Source organism: Scardinius erythrophthalmus (genome assembly GCF_964197995.2).
Source record: "Scardinius erythrophthalmus genome assembly, chromosome: 3".
NCBI lineage: Eukaryota > Metazoa > Chordata > Actinopteri > Cypriniformes > Leuciscidae > Scardinius > Scardinius erythrophthalmus.
Window position 1 is genome coordinate 34065979 of NC_138223.1, and position 19015 is coordinate 34084993.

A 19015-nucleotide genomic window follows, 5' to 3' on the forward strand; every position below is an offset into this window, starting at 1 on the left:
CTTTTGATTTTCTTTCTCTCTGATGGGAATAATAGACTTCCAGAATGATTATTATCCATAATAGTCAGGATTAACAGTTTGACTATGTTGGATAATGCAAAACATTTATGTGAAAATAGACTGAATGCGGGAAACAAGCAGGTTTGATGTCAGTGTCACAAGTGTTGAGAGAAAGAGAAATGGCGAATGGATGCACTAGATATTTTACCCAGTGTGGTCTCTTTGTTAATCTGTGCATGTAATCTGTTGTCATCTGTCATTGTTCTCTGCTGGAGCCTCATTTAAACTACAGATTTAATCCTTCACTCTGACCTGAGGATGACTAGGAGACGACACTTATCCACCCACACACACACACACACACACACACACACACACACACACACACACACACACACACACACACACACACACACACACACACACACACACACACACACACACACACACAACACACAACACACTCTCTCCCACCAAACCTGCTGTTGCGTTCCCTCTGCTGTGTATTTGTTCTCACAATGAAGAGAGACTAAATTGTCTGCAAAGCGGTAGCCACTATAAGCAATCAAAAAATAATGAACAGAACTGAAACAACCATCCTGAAATGCTGTGAATGCATGTAAACACACACTGGGAGATGGGGAAAGGTTCAGGCGAAAACCCTCCAAGCTTTTTAACTTTCTCTCTCACTGGCGCACTTAGAAAGAGAGTCTCACTTAGTTATTATCAGGCAGGCAAGGCATAAGATTTTAAGCTGTTGTGATTTTAAATCCTCTATGAGTGCAGTATTAAAAAAAAGTCAGCTGGGTCAGAGAGAGAGGGAGAGAAAGAGAGAGGGGAAAATATTAAAGGAAAAAAGAAGGAAATGGCAAAAAGAAAGAAAGACAAAGAAACCAAGTGAAAAGAATGAGTACAGTATATTTAGAGCATGAGCGACAGAAATAACACAAACAGGAAGTCAATAGAATTACGACAGGAAACCACATTGCTGCAAAATTGTGCATTAACAGCACATTCCCTCTTCCAACCTTTACATCACATCCATGTCACCTCAGATGAAGACATTTCTCATCAAAGCTCAAACTAAACCATCCTAGAATGTTTATCGTGTAGTGTTCAACTTGTTTACAGCATATCCAATTTCATTCTGATTCTGCACCCAAGTCAAAAGCCACGAAATATCTAAATTATTTTCTTTTTAGTTTATTTAAAATTATTCATACTCCAACTCAACAACAACAACAAAAAATCAATCACTTGTTTAAAAAAAAAAAAAAAAAGCCAATGTCTTTCAGGACATGAGGGCTATTTAGAAAGCATTATACAGCAAAATCTAGTAATTACAAAAAATAATAATAAAAAGAAGCCTGCTATGCAATACAAAGTAAGCACTTTGCTAGTTACGTTGAGACTAATTTATTTAGTTTTTAAATTCTATCCTAGATGGATTTCTCAGCTGAACTTCTCAAACATATTTACACCTTGCTCGACTAGGACAGCTCAAACCAACCAAATCCCCACAACACAAGACTGCTGATTCTAGATGAGACTGACGAGAGAGGTCTTCTCAGGGTCTTGGGACTTCTGCGAGCACAGGCCTTCAGTTGAAGCCGTACGAGTCATAGTCACTGTTTCGGTTGGACGAGGGCTCTCTGCTCGTGCTTACCGTCAGCCTCTCCAAACCTGACAGCACAGGAAAAAAAAAAAAGAAAAGAAAAATTGTCACCTGTGTGTGCATGGTCTGAAACTTTTAAGAATTTTTTTTTCATAGGATGGTCAGTAATCATCAACCTCAGGAGGTTGAACCACATATTCAACTAAACATTGTATGAGCTGCTCATTTTATATGGTTTCCAATTTTTTTTTGTTACCAAAATTTTGCAACATTAGCAAAAACTTGGTAATTTGGTAACTTTAAAAAAAAAAATTATTATTGAAAATTAAAAATGTAAAAAAATGGGTAATTTATTATAAATTAAGTCATACGGTCATTTGGGACAAAATGTTGTTTTTTACTAATTGATTTTTTTTCCCAAAAAAGATCTATAGATTATGATTTTAATTGTTGTCGAGAAGGTCAAATATGATGATAGACAATGATTTAGATACTTAAAATAAATGTTATGTTATATAATAGTTTAACCTAACATATCCAATCTCACAACCAAAAAAAGCACACACGTGATTTGAATGAAAGCAATCTGAGTGAAAATCCCAATACATCATAATACTCAATTCATCATTATGTAATTAAGTAAATGAACATCAATGCGAGTGAGAGATTAATAGAGTTCAGAATGGTAAAATGGAAGAGAGAGAGAGAGAGAGAGAGGGAGAGAGAGAGAGAGAGAGAGAGAGAGAGAGAGAGAGAGAGACACTCACCAGGAAAGGATTGTCTCTTGAGTGTGTTGTTGTTTGGGGGACCTTGACCTCTGTGATAGGACACTTAAAGAAGAAAGAGAAAATGCTGAATGTTTTCTCACTACCCAGTCATGAATGTGTTAATGTTTGAGATGACTCACCACTCTGACTCTGAGTCGGGCCAACCCAGCGAGTCTCCCGTTTTTGTGAAACTGCATCAAACCAGGTAAAAATAGTCAAATCAGACAAATCACTTTGGATTTTAAAAAGATTCAGTGGCAAAACAAAAGGAAATTGTCAGTCAAACAGTATTTTTTTTAAGTATAGAGCCACATCGATATTAGTCAGTTTTGCATTACATAAAGTGGGATTCAAATGCCTAAAAGCATAATGAAAATGCTATTACAAATTATATTCTAAGCAAATCAATTTGAGTGAAAGACTTCATTCACTCGAGCTGCATAAACTCCAATGCATTAATTCTACAAACAAAAGTTCTTGTGCTTTAATGGAAGAAGAACATCTGACTGTCTGGATAAAGTTCACATGATCAGTCTCTCAAATTTCCTTAGATTTGATTAGCGACCTATAAATACTGCAGAATCTGAAATATTATAATATCACGTTTCCTTGTTTTAAAAAAAAAAATGTGGTTTCTGATTTTTGTAACACTTTGCAAAAAGGTTGCATTAGTTAACATAAGTAAATGCATTAACTATCGAAGAATAGCCCACATTTGTTAAAGTATTTATAAATCTTTGTTAATGTTAGTTAATGTAAGCTAAGGACCATTAAATGATTTTATTTATGTGTTGGTAAATGTTAAAATTAACATTAACTAAGGTAAATAAATGCTTTATTTTCAGTGTTAGTTCATGTTAACTAATGTAGTTAACTAATGTTACCAAATGGAACGTTACTGTAAAGTGTTACCCAGATTTTCAATGAAACCTTAGTTTTTTGGACTGTAAGCAAACACAGAGACATTTTGAATGGTGCTATGCGCCTGCATATATAAACATTTACATTTCTTATAGATAACGTGAGATTAAAGACACGCTCGTTGGCTTCACACTCACATCTTTTGCGGATGGCTTTGTATGTGGGCTGACCGTACTGAAACAGAATGACTCCCAACATCAAGAAAAGTAATATGCCAGTTACTGCTTTATAGGCAGCCAACTCACTTCCTAGAGTATCTGAGAAAATGTGGGAAGAAAACGATGCGTTATTCAAAATGAACAGCATATAGCGTTAACAATTATTTTGTCGATGAAACCTGATAAGAAAAAAAAAACATTCCAACACACAGAGTTACAGAATGTATGAAGCAAAACTCTTCTCTGGAAAAGAAAAAGAACACACACACATACACTGCAAAAAAAAAGTTTCTTGCTTAATTTTTTTTTTTTAAGTACAACCAACTTGGCTGTTTTAGTCATTTCAACTTAAATTACATTAAACTGACTTAAAACATTTTTTTTTTTAAATGTACCTTTTAAAAAAGTTTCAAATGTCTTAACTTATTTTGATAAGTTAAGGCAATGTAAAAACACGTGTTGTCATAACTTATTGATCATATCATTTTTTACAGTGTACCTTCGCAAGTGATTTGCAGGCCTGTGCAGTCTTCATTGATTAACGACATGTTGCTTGTGAGCATACGACCATTAGCCTTCTTTGTGGGCTTAAAGCTCTTGAAGTCTCCACATCTCATGTCCTTACAGAGTTCACTCCACCAGCTGTCTGATATGTGGCTGCTAAAGCACAAAGGGGCTGTACTCTGATTAGGGAAATACAGATACAGCCGACCCTCGCACGGACTCTTCTTCCATGTTACCCTCAGCCGGGCCAGAACATTGTGAGTGATGTGGTTGGGTTTCGGACATGGGGTCGCAGTGGGTATTGTAGTACCGGGGGTTGAGACATTTGGGGTTGAGGAGGTTGTGTTTGGGGTTACAAACTGTGATGTTCCTTCTCCTGTAAAGGGAAAACACACAATTACTTTCATGACAATGTTGGAATATGTTGAAAATGTTGCAATACCAGAATTGTCCTTCTCCACATAAAATGTGTAGTTTGGAAAATAAATAAATTCCAATCATTTTAAACATTTTAAGTGTTAAATGCAAATTAAAGAACGTTAGGTAATTAAAATACTGCTGCAGAGAATTCACATTATATACAGTCAACCCAAAATTTATTCAGACACCTTCAACATTTCTCACATTATCACAGTTTATACATGGTAATAACATATGACAAGAACTCTGAGTTATCAAATCAGTTGATATTTCACTGGTTTTGGCCATCGTTCTGTTAGACTGTCTCAAATGAATTAGGTTGAATAGCTGTCAGCTGTTAAATTTAACTACACAATTAGATAATACCTATTTAGGTCAACCAATTACCAAGCAATGCTTCATTTTGTTCAGCCTGTGGTGTAAAAAGGTCGCATTCGCAATTAAAGCAATTCAGCAAAACATGGTCAGGTCAAAGTGTCTGAATTATTTTTGGTCCCACCTTTTTTTTTTTAAATACATTTTTCTGGTAGTCCACTGTATGAAGATAATTTGGATATAATAGGACACAGTTTACTTTACTTTGCTATCCTCACTTACATAAATGAACTATAGTGTCCTGCACCCGCTGGTAAAAATGATATCTGGTGTCTGAATAATTTTTTGGTTTGACAGTATATGTACATCATTTTGATTGCAGTTGATATGCTGCTCTGTGCTCTTATTTTATCACATTGCAAGACGTCGTTTTAGTTGTGATATTATATTTTTAATACAGTGTGCTACCAATATTCCCCAACTCGCCACTCGGAATATCATCTCACTTGAATTTGAGCTCTAGAACTTTATTTGACATTTTGTATGTAAAAATGTGACATGCTCTGCATTATTCAAGCATAAAAACGGCTTGTTACTGAGGTCAGAGAGCAGATAGCTGGATCATTTGCACTCATTGCGCTTTTGCACTTTTTGCACTGTGCTCGAAGGCATTCACACACTTTGCACATTTGACTGCATGATTGCTTGATCCTTATTGCACTCTGCAAACATAGATGGCTATTCACAATCAGGTGCTTAACGGATCTACAATTTGGATTACCCAAAATCACCAAAATTATATATATATATATATATATATATATATATATATATATATATATATATATATATATTGTTGATTTTTTGTATTTATATTTGTATAAAAACATAAAATGTAACCATAAAATGACTGGTAAAATGTAAAATGAATAAAATATATTACTGATTTTGATTTTAAAATGCATTGACATTAAAACATATGTTTTAACGTCAATACATTTTTAGAATTATATAGGAAATCTAATGTACTCACCCACATTTATGTATTCACAGAAACATATTTTGACTACATACAATTTAAAAAAAGATGATTTTCACTTTTCACTGATTCATAATTTAGTGTCCTTGTTGCTAAAAAAAAGTACATTTATTTTTTATTGAAAACAAAAATATATCAAAAGCTCATTTATTAGTGCTGGCGTTAAATATGATAAATGGTTCACAACATCTTTAAGCACAACATCTGTTCTTTTGAAATGTTTTTCCGACGGTTTTGTTTATGTCTTCTTATGTTCCTAAACTAAATGGTCAACTATTGTGTATTGCACTTTAACAAGATATGATTTATTTAGCATACAATGGGCTGAAAAATGTTATTTAGTGGGATTTACCTCTTTAACAGTAGGCAAAGTAATTGCTCCATATATTTAGGAATTTTGATGGCAAAGCCAATTTTTGTAAAAAAAAAAAAGTGGATAACTTCTAAAAAAGCATTACCACTGGACATGCACATGACAAATAGTAACACGGTCTACTATGCAATAAACAAGAATGAAGTATGCAGTGTCCAGAAAGAAAAAAAAAATCAGGAATAATAAAAAAAACATGTAAGAGTTTTTGCGAGGATGACCCATATACCAGTTACCCTATATTAGATAACTTGCAAAAATGTTAAAATATTCGTGTTGACAGCAATTTCCAGTAAATATGTAATTAAGAGTAAGAATTTGAAAGAATAATAGAAAAAAACACTACAAGAAATTATGTATTTTATCAGGAGGACACCATTGACACTTGCACTAATTTTGTAATGCATTCTTGCAGGCCCTAATGTTAACATACTGTTTTGCATTATAAACGTTTTTCTATATAATGCACAATGTTGTGACCGAAAGCATCTGACTATTCTAGTCATTGCAATACTAAGTGTCCCTTGGTCCGTTTTGTCTTGCTGATATATTAAATCCATATATTCAAATATTAAACAGACGGATAAAACATCAACATCTCCAAATGACTGCACATATTTTCTGCAGAGCAGATCATGTAACATGCATCATTTAAGAGCACAACAATGAAGTATATTTAGGAATAATCAATTTACTTACGAACACCGAGGAGCAGGAGCGCCGCAAGAGTCATCAGCAGAGAGTTTTCCATCTGGCAGAAGGTTGTGTCAAACATTTAGAGCTTAACTTAACTTCATTTGACTAAACAAAGTAAAGTAACTAGACAAAATACACTCATATGCACTCAAACTTATAACAGGCCCAGAGGTCAAATGAATGACCTTTGGTACACAAGAAACCAGTGCTTTTTGTTAGATTGAATTGAGCCTCGGCCCAATTATGTTTAATTTTTCTCATTCTTTTTAGGGGTCCGGTTCAGATAAAGCTAAATAATAAGCAACCATGACTATGTTTAAATGTTTAGCCTGAGTTTTAATCAGTAGCCTACGCAACAAAGATTTCAAATCGTACCGTGACTTCAGCCACAATAAACCTATCATTCACTACAATGACACTGTCATGGCAATTTGTTGACACAAACCGGACTCACTTTTAAATGAGATTGTTTATGATGTTATTTTAGATATGTTACAGTACGGCTATTGTTTTTAATTGACAACTGTCTTCACATCTCTGCTTCAACAGTGTTTTGAAGGTTTTCTTCATCAAAGAGCATCAAACATCTATGAAACACCACGACTTCTAACCAGCTTTTTAACAATATATTATCAGATCTTACCTTGCCTGTGACTGACAAGAACAAATGTGTGCAGCAAGTGACAAGAAATATTAAGTGAAAGGAAATAAGCAGAGGTGTGGAACTACTTCATTCCCCGCCCTCATCCTCTCTCTCTCTCTCTCTCCCTCCATATAGAGCGTGTCTTTTATTCTCAAGTATGTTTGATTGCACAGTGCACTGCTTCCTCACTTCAAAGAGAGCGGCAACCAAAAAAAAAATGAAGAAAAGAATGAAAAAAGGGCAAGTATGGGTAAGTGGGAGGAGAAAATGTAATAAGTAGTGTGATATTGTCTAACTTGATATTAAATGTTAAAAAAGTTAAAATTACAATTTCTAACACATTTTAAAAATACATATTTAACAAAAAACAAAAGTTTTACAAATGTTGAACATTTTTCATCTAAAAATGACATGGTTGGTGGAGTAAACAAAGCAGCCAAAAAAAATCTGCATATTCAAAACTGAAAATCTTTCGTTTTTGCATTCAGTCTCTTGCGGTGTACGGCACACTGAAAACGTTCAAGCCAGTTTCGCACAGATGATTAATCGTGCTTGTAGGAATCAACTGCGAGCGCCGTGGCAAGTCAGTCAGGCTATAAAACCACCGATATCCACATGTATCCTTTCATTTTACTGTTACTCATATCTTCTTTTCATTCACAATCTTTCCCAGACGCCTCTCTCCCTCCCTCAACTCTCTCGATCTTTCTCAGGTGTCGCCGGGGTTGGTTTACCATATCGTACAGTCGGAGAGAGGCCCGTAAAGACTGGTCTTTGTACCTGTGCAAAAAAATTCCCCCAACACCCTCTTGAAACTCTCGTCTTAGATTCAATATGAACGGAATTTAAACAGCCTGCAAAAGTGAGTCAATGAGCTCCCATTTCTCGTCTTTTAAATTTCTGAAAACAATGGCTTTGTGTGATCCTCAAAAGAAAAGAAAAAGTCTGTTCATAAGTTTGGGGTCGGTAAGGTTTAAGGTAGTGTCTTATGTTCATCAAGGCTGCATTTATTTGATCAAAAATACAATCAAAACTGTAATATTCTGACATTTTTCTGTTTTCTAATTTATTTTAAAATGTAGGCCTACTGAATTTTCCTGTCCTCAGTGTCACATGATGCTTCAGAAATCATTCTAATATAATGAATTGGTGCTCAAGAAACATTTCTTGTTATTATCAATGTTGAAAATGGTTGTGCTGCTTAATATTTCTGTAGAAAAAAAATTCAGGATTCTTTGAAGAATAGAAATTTCAAAAATTAGCATTTATCTTTCATATAAATCTTTTGTAACATTATAAATGGCTTTACCTTTTAATAATTTTAATTCATCCTCACTGAATGAAAGCGATCATTTCTTTTCCCCAAACTTTTGTACTTTTATAACTATAATAACAACGAAAAGTCAGAAATTCCAATCAACGCAGAAATCAGATCAACTTCAGAGTTTAATATTCACACCCGAAAAAAGGACAATAAAAATAAAAATACACTTTTAACAGGCTACAGTCATTACAACCAATGCAATAGAATCTCTTTCCTCTGATGCTGCAAATCAATGTGCTAATAAAATTTTCATCCCATTTTTTTCCCCTCTCATCCTCGTGTCGTATCACCCCTCTCCCTCGCTCTAGGTACTGGGGAGGGAACCTAAACGTGGGGGGTTTTGCTACAAACCTGAGTCTTAATTACTGAGTTCATGAATTAGATAAAGCCACCCGAGGCTTGATTGAGGATGCCTCTGGTTTTGAATTGCTTTAAAGTACAAAAATAAAGAGTGACCCCGCACACCTATTCTAAAGTGGACAGTTCGAAGGCCCCGCTCCCAGCATCTGTTGTCAAAGAGTTCGGGGCTGTAAGTGTGGAGTGTTAGTGTTGATTCACACGGTCCTCCAGGTGAGCAACAAGGACCTGTTAGGTGGGGCTTTTACAGAACTAAACAACACCTCATAATGCCGTTTTGTTGGGTAGGCCTACACTTTTGTATTTGGAGGCTAGTGGGGTGTTTATGAGGAAGAATCTGAAGATGGGCTCAAATCAAACCACAAAATTAGAGGAAACGCTCTCGATTCGAATCCAGTCCGAACCACGTTGTGATTCTGATGGCAATATGCCTCTCTGAAACAGACAGGGTGGCTGACTGTGTGTGCAAGGCCATCAAATGCCTCAAATGTGTGTAAATTTAAACTGTAATATATGCAGTCTCGCATCCGTCTGCATAGTTTCACCACAAAAGGTTTTCTTTACCTTAACGGTAGGTGCTGAATGCTATATTTACTAACGTAAGCATGTTATGTAGCGCCTATTTTCTTTGCATATGCTCTGTGCTATGATATGCTTCACCTGCCCCACCAAATCCTGTGCTATAGCAGATAGATATGTCTATATTAATATCACTTGTTCTCCGCTTTCCCTTTAATATTAGTGTAATTTGTTGAGTACACTGTCCTCACTAGAGACGATTCCTTCCGATCAGTGTCGAGCGGTATTTCAAATAAATGGAGTGTAAGGGTGTAAAAGAAAAAAGAGGGAGCAAAAGAGGTATCGAGAGGGTTGGGAGTGATTGATTGCTGCATTAGTACACTAAGCACTCGTAACAGGGCGCATTGCACCCATTGATGTGGATTTCAAACCAGTACACGTGGAAGTTGTCAATTTATTCATGATAAAGAATAAGCTCGGCTTTATTAAGGAGTTTTCACCTGTGATAGAATGTAAAATGGTGCTGTGCTTTCTGGATTGACGCTGTCAACAAGTATTGATATAGACAAGAGAATAAGACTACGGCTAAAGTAACGCTTCCATGTAGTGTGGCGTGTTTTTCTCAGTGGAATGTTGACAAAATGCTTGGAAAGAACAGCCAAATTAGGCTGAGCTGCAACACAATGCCGTCAGAAGACAAAAACAAGCATCTCGTCATTGAACATAATCAATATTTCAGAGATTTTTGCAAACCGATTTGAAAACATGCTTCAAAATGGACAGAAACTGAGCCGTTTAAGAGTCTCTGACTGAAGTTTCTTGGGGGAAACAAGCACACGCTCAATCTCAAGTGTCTTTATAAGCCTCAGACAGGAAGAGGATGTGACATGGGTACTCAAACCACAAATCTGAGGGTAGAGAAAAGGCAGAGCAGGAGGAGAAAGGAGGGAAAGAGACGAGAGGGAGAATGATGAGAAAAAGAGAAAGACAGACACACACAGAGTGGCTCAGGAGTATGGCTGTGGTACCCCAAAACCTGGCCTGTAAAGCGGTCTAGCTGTGGGTGATTGGGTTGATGGCCCAATGGGGCCTGTGGGGTAGCTGTACCCTCCATACGGGTACGGAGTGGGGTAAGCGGCGGGCGTGGGACCAAACTGCCCAAACGGTGGGGCAGGAAATGGGGTTTGGGTGGGGTATGGGCAAGCGGGAGGACCAAATGCAGGCCTGGGAGCAGAGTAGCCTGTCGATGGCGGGAAAGGAGCACCCTGGCTGGGGTAGGGCTGAAACGCTGTGCTAGGGTTAGTGGTGCCCGCTGTGGAGGCTGAGGGGGGAGCAACGGGGTAGGGGGAGTAGGGGAGGGCAGAACTGGAGGCATTGGAGGGTGCATTGATTTTGGAGCTCTGCTGCTGCTGAGGCTGCTGTGGTTGCCACGCCGATGATGATCCAGCATCCTGATTGGCACAGGGTTGTGATGTCATTGTAGCATCTCCTATCCCTTTGCTTTTTTGGCAGAGAATTTCTTGCAGCTTTTCAATGCGCACTCGTCTCGTGTGAGCGAGAGAGCGGAGGGAAAGGAAGCGTTCGAGGAAGGAGTCCAGTGATATCGAACCTTCCAGAAACTCATCTGCTAGAACCTGAAAGAGATTGAGTGATTTTCAAATCCTCAAACCGTGGGGTTGGTAACACAATATCTCAATTTTACGACATTATGTAATGCTCAGGAAGTCGGTAGTTCATACAACTTCAAATACAAATATACATTACATACAAAAGTTTGGAAACACTAAGACTTTATATTTTTGAAAGAAATTGCAACTTTAATTCACCTTAGATGAATTATGAAATGCTATTTACATTAAACATATTAAGGATATAATGTTAAGGATTGCATAAAAAGATTTTCTTAGACTGTAGACTAATGGTCTAATTTGAAACTTAAAAAGTAAGACTGATTGCATCTTGAATAACCACTAGCTGGTCATACTAGTACTTAAGACACAGTCTTAACATATTGGCAATGTTTATGCAACTGGGAGCATGAATGACATGACATTTTATTTAATTTTAAAATATTTTAATATCAACACTTTTTTTGTTATAATATATTATATTCTAATTCATTTTAGTTATAATAATTTACAATATTACTATTTTGGTTATACCTTGATTAAATTAAATGCTACACTGGTAAACAGAAAAAACGAAAGAAAAAAAAACTGGTGTTTCCAAACTTTTGAATGGTTAGTGTATATGAAAGTACACTATATGAGTGCATCAAGGTTTCCAGACTTAATCTATTTAAATATAATTTATCCACAATTTTTTAACCCTGACAGTTTCACCAGCAGTGAAAACGCAAACATCAAAATGACAAAAGAAAATACAAGTTGATAAAAAAAAAAGATGGTGACCAACCTCTGATTCTGCCTCTGTGTTGGCGCCCTCTGTCTGCAGACGAGACAACAGCCCCTCCGGGGACACCTGCCCCATGATACTGTCTGCAAAGTGGGACAGAGAGAGAGAGAAACAGAAGTGAGAGAGAACTGATACATAAATAGGCTGGCTTGTAACAGAGTAAGAAACTGAAAAATGAGAATGCTTATGCAAACAAATCAGTTGGCTAGAAATGTGCAATTTTAAACAAAGGAAAAAGCAGTATTGAATGAACTGAGAGAAAGAAAGAAGAATGAGACTAGAGAGAAGAAACAGGCCAGCCCCACACATAGCAACTGTGTGATGTAATGTCACAGATGCAAAAAAGGGGGAGGAGAATGAGTGCCTGAACAAAACAAGCTCTTAGAACACAGCACTAAATGACAGGCGTATGTATGCACAAGATATACAAGATTTTCTGGCTGAACAAAAGGCTCTTTTTAGAAACGCAGTAAGAATTCCTGTGTCTGTTCAAAAGATCAGGGTTCCAGGGTTCCCAAAACTACAGTGAAAACTGCCAGTGCACTTTAACTAAAGTATGAACAAAAGTCGAAAGAACACTTTAATTTGAATTTCACTTAATCACTGAGCTAATAAGCAGTGCTAATAATGGAATTAATAATGGAATCTTTCAAAAGTTCATTCAGATGAACTCGTCCTATTTTTCACAATGCCTAAGCTTTCCCTTTTAGAATAAGCAAATTAGTTTCCATCAGGGCTTAAAAACTAAAAAAAAAAAATCAATCGGTTCACTCAGAGCAGAATCAGTATTTTAACGTTTCTGTTCAAAAATTCCTTCTGTAACATTACATTTCCGAAAATGGTTTGATTAGGAAAAAATGCAGTTAATAACATCATCTTACTTACTTTATACCAGAACTTGAATAGAGCTTTATACTAAATAGCTTTATACTAAGAGCTTGTGACTAAACCACGCAGCTCCACCCGGCTCATTAGTGAATGAAGTGCTGCACACATTTTGGACCGTCTCTGCTTGTTTGAAGGGCAAGGGTAAATAAAAAACTGGTTCTTTGAATAAATACTGCGTTTTCCATATTCAAAAAACACGATGTTTGTAAAGGCTAATGTTTTATGTATTTTAGGAGCTGATAAGAGTGTCCGTCTGGTGTTTGTCCTCTAATCATAAACAATACAGCCTGTGCATAGCACAACATACTTTCACACACGATTTTGGCCAAATGTATGAAATAAGCGCTCACATTGTTACAACAAACTTTGTAACCTGTAAGTTGGTTAAAACTTACTTTGGAAAACTTACAAAACTTAAGTTGGCTGAACTTACTGCCTCGGATGCGGCCGTTAAAGGTTTAGTTCACCCAAAAATGAAAAATTCTGTCAGTAATTACTCAGTTCCAACCCCGTAAGACTTTCGTTCATCTTCAGAACACACATTAAGATATTTTTGATGAAATCTGAGAGCGGTCTCACTCCTCCATAGGCTTCTATGGGATCGAAACTTGCCGGCCCAGAAAGTGAGTAAAGACAAAGTTTAGCAGCGCTTCTGGGTTGTACCCTTACACGCATCACACACGACCGGCGTCGGCCAATAGTGAGCCTACGTGCTGACGTACAACACAGAAGCGCTGCGCTGTTTCACTACGTGAACTCACCCAAGCCTCTTTCACACAGCGCGATGATTCCGGCAAATTGACGGGAACTTGCCGGAACGCCTTCTGTGTGAACGCAAACATGACCCGGGAATGATGCCGGAATCAATGCCGGGTTGGGGACCTTAACATTGCTGTGTTCAGTCCCAGAACACGCGCTGTGTGAACAAAAGCCGTAATAATGCCGTGTCACTGATGACGCTGAAGCCGGGATCGTTCGCCAGCTGTGAAGCGGTAAATAATGCGCAAGTTTATGATCGAATCAGAGAAAAAAATGCACAAGCGAAGTTTCGCACAAGAGAGAAATCGCAGCTCATAAGCAAACTTAAGACGCTGCTGAGACATTACAAGTCACATCGATGTCACGTGTCTTTACGGGATTTTTACGGTTGTGTGTGAACACACTCTCTGATTCCGGAAAATCACTAGCAGTGTGAATGAACCAAAATCAAACGAACCCGGGTCAAATCCCGGGTCACTTTATCCGTGTATTTTCCGGAATCTCTGTGTGAAAGGGGCTTCAGAGGCACACACAGAAGAAAATAAATAGTTGAATAAAGTTTGTTTTTTACAGACAAAAAGTATTCTCGTCGCTTCATAAACTTATGGTTGAGCCACTGTAGTCACTTGGACTATTTTAAACTTTGTCTTTACTCACTTTCTGGGCTGGCAAGTTTCGATCCCATAGAAGCCTATGGAGCAGTGATCCAGCTCTCAGATTTAATCAAAAATATCTTAATTTGTGTTCCGAAGATGAACGAAAGTCTTAGGGGGTTGGAACAACATGAGGGTGAGTAATTACTGACAGAATTTTCATTTTTGGGTGAACTAACCCTTTAATCACTGACAAAACACATATCTCAGATATTCATTGTTGAAAAACCTCGTAACTCAAATTGAGCTTGATTTGGGGAAAATGTCAATAATATAATGACACACGCAAGTGCCATAATACTAACTTTGACAACATGGTGTTTAATTATTTAAAAAGATACAGGTCTAAATTTTTTTCTGAATAGTAGCAGTTCTACACTAACCTGCAATTTTCGCTGGTTTCAAAAAACACACAACGATATTACCTGCCATTAATTTTCTTAATACTTTAACGTTTGGCGACATATCCTCAGAAAAACTCCTGAGATCCAAAAGCTAATGCTTTCGACTTACCTATGATAACTTAACAGCTGAGCAAGGGCATTTCACTCCCGTTGGACAACAACTCATTCGCATAGGCCGTAGTATTTAAATTCATGATTAGTTGACTGCCAAACTAAAATATTAAATAGAATGATAAAATAACGTTGTTAAGGCCTGTACACACCGGGACGAATTTCGCGCGCGATATTCGCCAACGTTTAACGCCTCGTGACTAAACAAAGGGCGGAAATGTGAGTGTGCACACCTACGCGAAAAACGCCACGCGTAAAAGCGTCATTTTAAAAAAAATGCCTCGGGTTCGTTTTTTTGGTTTGACGCGCCGCGTCAAAAACTATCCGACCAATGAGATTGGCGCTTTTGCTCACGTGTCTGTAGCTTCTGAAGTTACAGTAAAACACAACTTGGGGGCGCTCAAACACAAAACGGTCTTGCCTAGCACACATACGTAACGGCGAAGAAGATATACGCCGAGTAGCGTCTAAACACTGCCGGGAAGAAATAAGACCAGGAAGATGCAAGGCAAGATGAATGTAGAGCTGCTGGTCTCGTTGGTGTCGGAACATAAAGAACTATGACAAACGCGACAGCGACTACAAAAATCTTGATAAAAGAGAACTGTTATGGAGTGGTATTAAGTATACATGTTCACTCGGCTCATCGTCAGCGAAAATCGCTTGGGTGTGAACACAAAAAACGCGTTGAAAAACGCTGGCGAATAACGCACGCCGATATTCGTCCCGGTGTGTACGGCCCTTTACAGGTAAATAGTTATTTCAAATAAGTGTTTTTGTTCAGAACGATTTAACTAAATTTCGTTTGATGTTTTAATTTTAATTTAAAAACTTGCCAATGACAGAACATTAAGACTTTAAGATATACACTTTTTAGTTACAGCTGAACAAAAACTTGTGCAACAAAAACAGAAGGAAAGAAAAACGATTGAAAATTAAGTAATTTATGAAAACATGATAAAAACTCAAGTCTTGCGAATAAAATTAATGTTACTATATAAAAAATAAATCTGAAAATGTTGGTTGATTTGGTAATTGTATCTTTATTTTAAAAAAAGGCTATGCAGTTTATAATATATTCAATTTATTTATTTCCCATGATAATCCCAAATGGTTCCTGTTTTAATTAGGAAAATGCAAATCCACATTACCAACATGAGTAATTTCGGCTCAGTGCAAAACTACTCGCTTCTCCTTCTTGGTTTCAGAAAACCTGCTCTAAAAACATTCAATTTCTCACCCCCTTCATTTTACATCAATTTACCCCGCATTCATTCCTAGTCTCTTTACTTTCGCAACCCAAATCAATCCCTCTTTTCTCTTACCTCTCAGGACACAGTGCTGTTTGTATTTCTCCCTCACTTCCTCCAGTTCAGTGTATTTCTCCACCAGTCGCCCTCTCTCTTTTTCGAGACGGGGCTTCATGTCCAGGTTTTGTTCGGCCAGACTGCGGTTGGCAGCCAGAGCCATTTCCCTCTCCAGCTGAATGTTCTGAATCTGAAAGAGAAGAAAGATAGTGACACATGACAAAAACTACAATGCTGCAGGCATTTTGAAGTCCACAAGGACAATATATCTTCAGCAGGACTGTCAAGACTGGGACGTTTACGAGACAAGTGGTCATTTCTTTATTGAGTAATGATGAGATAACCGAGATGATATGAAAAGTGAAAGAATATAAAAGCGGATATGGAACAATTCAATGTGATTTTTTTACGCTGCCTTCACGTGCTATTTGAAATTTCCTACTTCCCACTTTTGAAGCTGTGATTACAAGCTTGTCGTGTTCAAGTGCTTTGTTGCCGGAAAGAACAGGAATCATGAACAGGACACCAGGTTTATTCTTGCCTATTTATTGGGGAAACCTTATTAAAACCGAAATTATGTTTGGTGTCCCATTCGTTGGCAGCCATATAAACATTTGCCATGCTATCTAGATAGTCAGCTTGCTGACTATTTTAGAATTTCGGTCAAATACAGGCTATTTTTGGTGTGTATAAAACATACAGTATTCTTCAGATGATTATTCATAAATGTAAATATGCACTACTTTAACGACAAGGCGGTGTAGCGGTTAAAACGAATAAAGAATAGCAGTCACAGTAGCAAACGTTCTCCTCTCTGCCATGTTTAAAGATTATGGCATGCCCAACTTGGGTATAAAATTATCTATTTAACAAATGAAATAATATTTTCTTGTAAAAAATACTCCAAAAATCTTTATTTACAACTTTGAAAAATATTATTTTTATGATGTAAGCGCAACGTAGAGACCACTGGCTCCAGTGATTTCTACGATCTACTTAGGCTTTCAATGCTTTTGGGAAATGCAGCACTGATCATTTACTTTAATAGCTTCAAGTTTTATTTGAGACTGTTCAAAGTCTCAGACAGTACTTAATCTTAATTTTTTTTTTATCAAATCATTTTAGAAGGCAAATCGAAAATACTGATGAGAAAAGACAACATTTACCTCACATTCATAATGGAAGTAGAAACCAATCATTCACAAAAAAATATTCTGCTCTGACACATCTTTTATGTTCAAGTATAGTCAAATATTATGCATACTAATGTGTAACAGTAGGTTTGAGGTTAAAGATGCAAGGCCTTTTAATCGATCAACATTAGAAAAACAAACATTAATCTGCAAACTTTAGATTTGAGTGGTATGGCAGACCAGGAAGAATTTTAGTAGATAAGACTTTAGTCTGTTGGACTACTTGTTCCAACAACAAAAAAACTTGAAATATGGTGCACGAGTCTTAAGGACTAGGGCTTTTTTGGAGCATGAACACCCTTACTAACATCTCCTTTTGTGTTCCACAGAGGAAGGAAAATGATATGGGTTTGGAACAACACGAAGGTGAGTAAAAAATGACAGAACTTTCATTTTTGGGTGAACTATTCTTGTAACAAAAATCCATCATCAACTTACCTCATCAGACTCCAGTGCCATAGACTCCACCCGCTCCGAGTTGTCCAGCAAATTCTGCAACTCGGACTGGCTGAGGTCTTGAAGCTTCTCCATCGATTTGCTAGGACAGCTGAAAATCAACAATAAGTTTACTAAGCTGTACTAATAATTCACTTATTACATTCCAGCTCATCATATTCATAATATATGATCATACTATAGCACTGACATCTCATATTGTGTTCCACAGAGGAGTCATACAGGTTTGGAGCAACGAGTAGCATAAATGTTGGCAGAATTTAAATTTTTGGTTAAACGATCCTTTTATGCTGACCTATGCTAGCAGTGAATACTTGGTAAGTGTAACCACGACTGATAGGTAATCTGGAGGACCACCAATGGCAGTCATCTGTCATTCAGACAGTGCATTAACAGTGGACTACTTAAAGTATAGCGAAGAATTATGCTATTGAAACCAAGATTAACTCTAACTGCTTGTTATATCTTAAAGAATATCTCAATACTTACAAAGTACAAGCAAATCAAAGTCCTCTCCGCAGGGTGCTCATGGAAAAACATCAAACTTAATTGGAAGCGAGTGACGTCAAGATGTAGACGGAAGCGTTGAGACTGACAACTACCTCGCGAGCGTCTTCAGCGTTAAAACACGCTATCTGCGAGAAACACGCCCGAGGCAGTATCGGTACAAGGTGTCACGCGTTAATTAGCGCAGCAGAGTAGAATTATGTTCGCAAAATTATTCCAGGAGACTGGAATCTCCCCGCGGTTAGCTGGACGGCTAGCTCACTAAAAAGAGAGCTGTTGTTGGGCAAGGCGGGCTGTTATTGAATACAAAACGGCGTCGGACGAAATAACAACTCAGAAAGACACAAGAATATGTCTCCGGTAAAACAGCATCGATGTCATTTCGAGCAAAACAGTGCAAATAAATGTTAATTCACGGTGTATATTCCTATTCTTAAGGGAAAGTTTCACTTCTCATTGACAGATATCGCGGCCATCTTTGGATGAGACCATTGTCGATTTTGTCTAGGGAAGTGAGATACGTTTAAAATACCTTAAAACACAATTTACCTTTCTTGTCTGGAATATCGCACACAGTTTTAGAGTATGGCTTAAATAACCATATAAAGGTTTTATAATGTATACTACTGAAGGGCATTCGCATGTTCCCGTGAAAATACCATTATGCTCCCCTA

The 19015-nt window shown here is 37.3% G+C and overlaps 2 protein-coding genes across 2 annotated transcripts; both read right to left on the bottom strand.

The window, feature by feature from the left end:
- Positions 1 to 899: 899 nt before the first annotated feature.
- Positions 900 to 7566, bottom strand: cd5 (CD5 molecule). The gene is made up of 7 exons (XM_081360211.1): positions 7449 to 7566; positions 6809 to 6860; positions 3961 to 4341; positions 3441 to 3560; positions 2523 to 2573; positions 2383 to 2445; positions 900 to 1683 (listed from the first exon to the last, which is right to left on the bottom strand). The coding sequence occupies exons 2-7, from the start codon at positions 6858 to 6860 to the stop codon at positions 1601 to 1603; spliced, it is 750 nt and encodes a 249-aa protein (XP_081216337.1). The 5' UTR covers positions 7449 to 7566; the 3' UTR covers positions 900 to 1600.
- Positions 7567 to 8876: 1310 nt separating this feature from the next.
- On the bottom strand, positions 8877 to 18831 carry vps37c (VPS37C subunit of ESCRT-I). The gene is made up of 5 exons (XM_081360210.1): positions 18324 to 18831; positions 17817 to 17925; positions 16204 to 16375; positions 12064 to 12146; positions 8877 to 11282 (listed from the first exon to the last, which is right to left on the bottom strand). The coding sequence occupies exons 2-5, from the start codon at positions 17907 to 17909 to the stop codon at positions 10656 to 10658; spliced, it is 975 nt and encodes a 324-aa protein (XP_081216336.1). The 5' UTR covers positions 17910 to 17925; positions 18324 to 18831; the 3' UTR covers positions 8877 to 10655.
- Between the last annotated feature and the right edge of the window lie 184 nt (positions 18832 to 19015).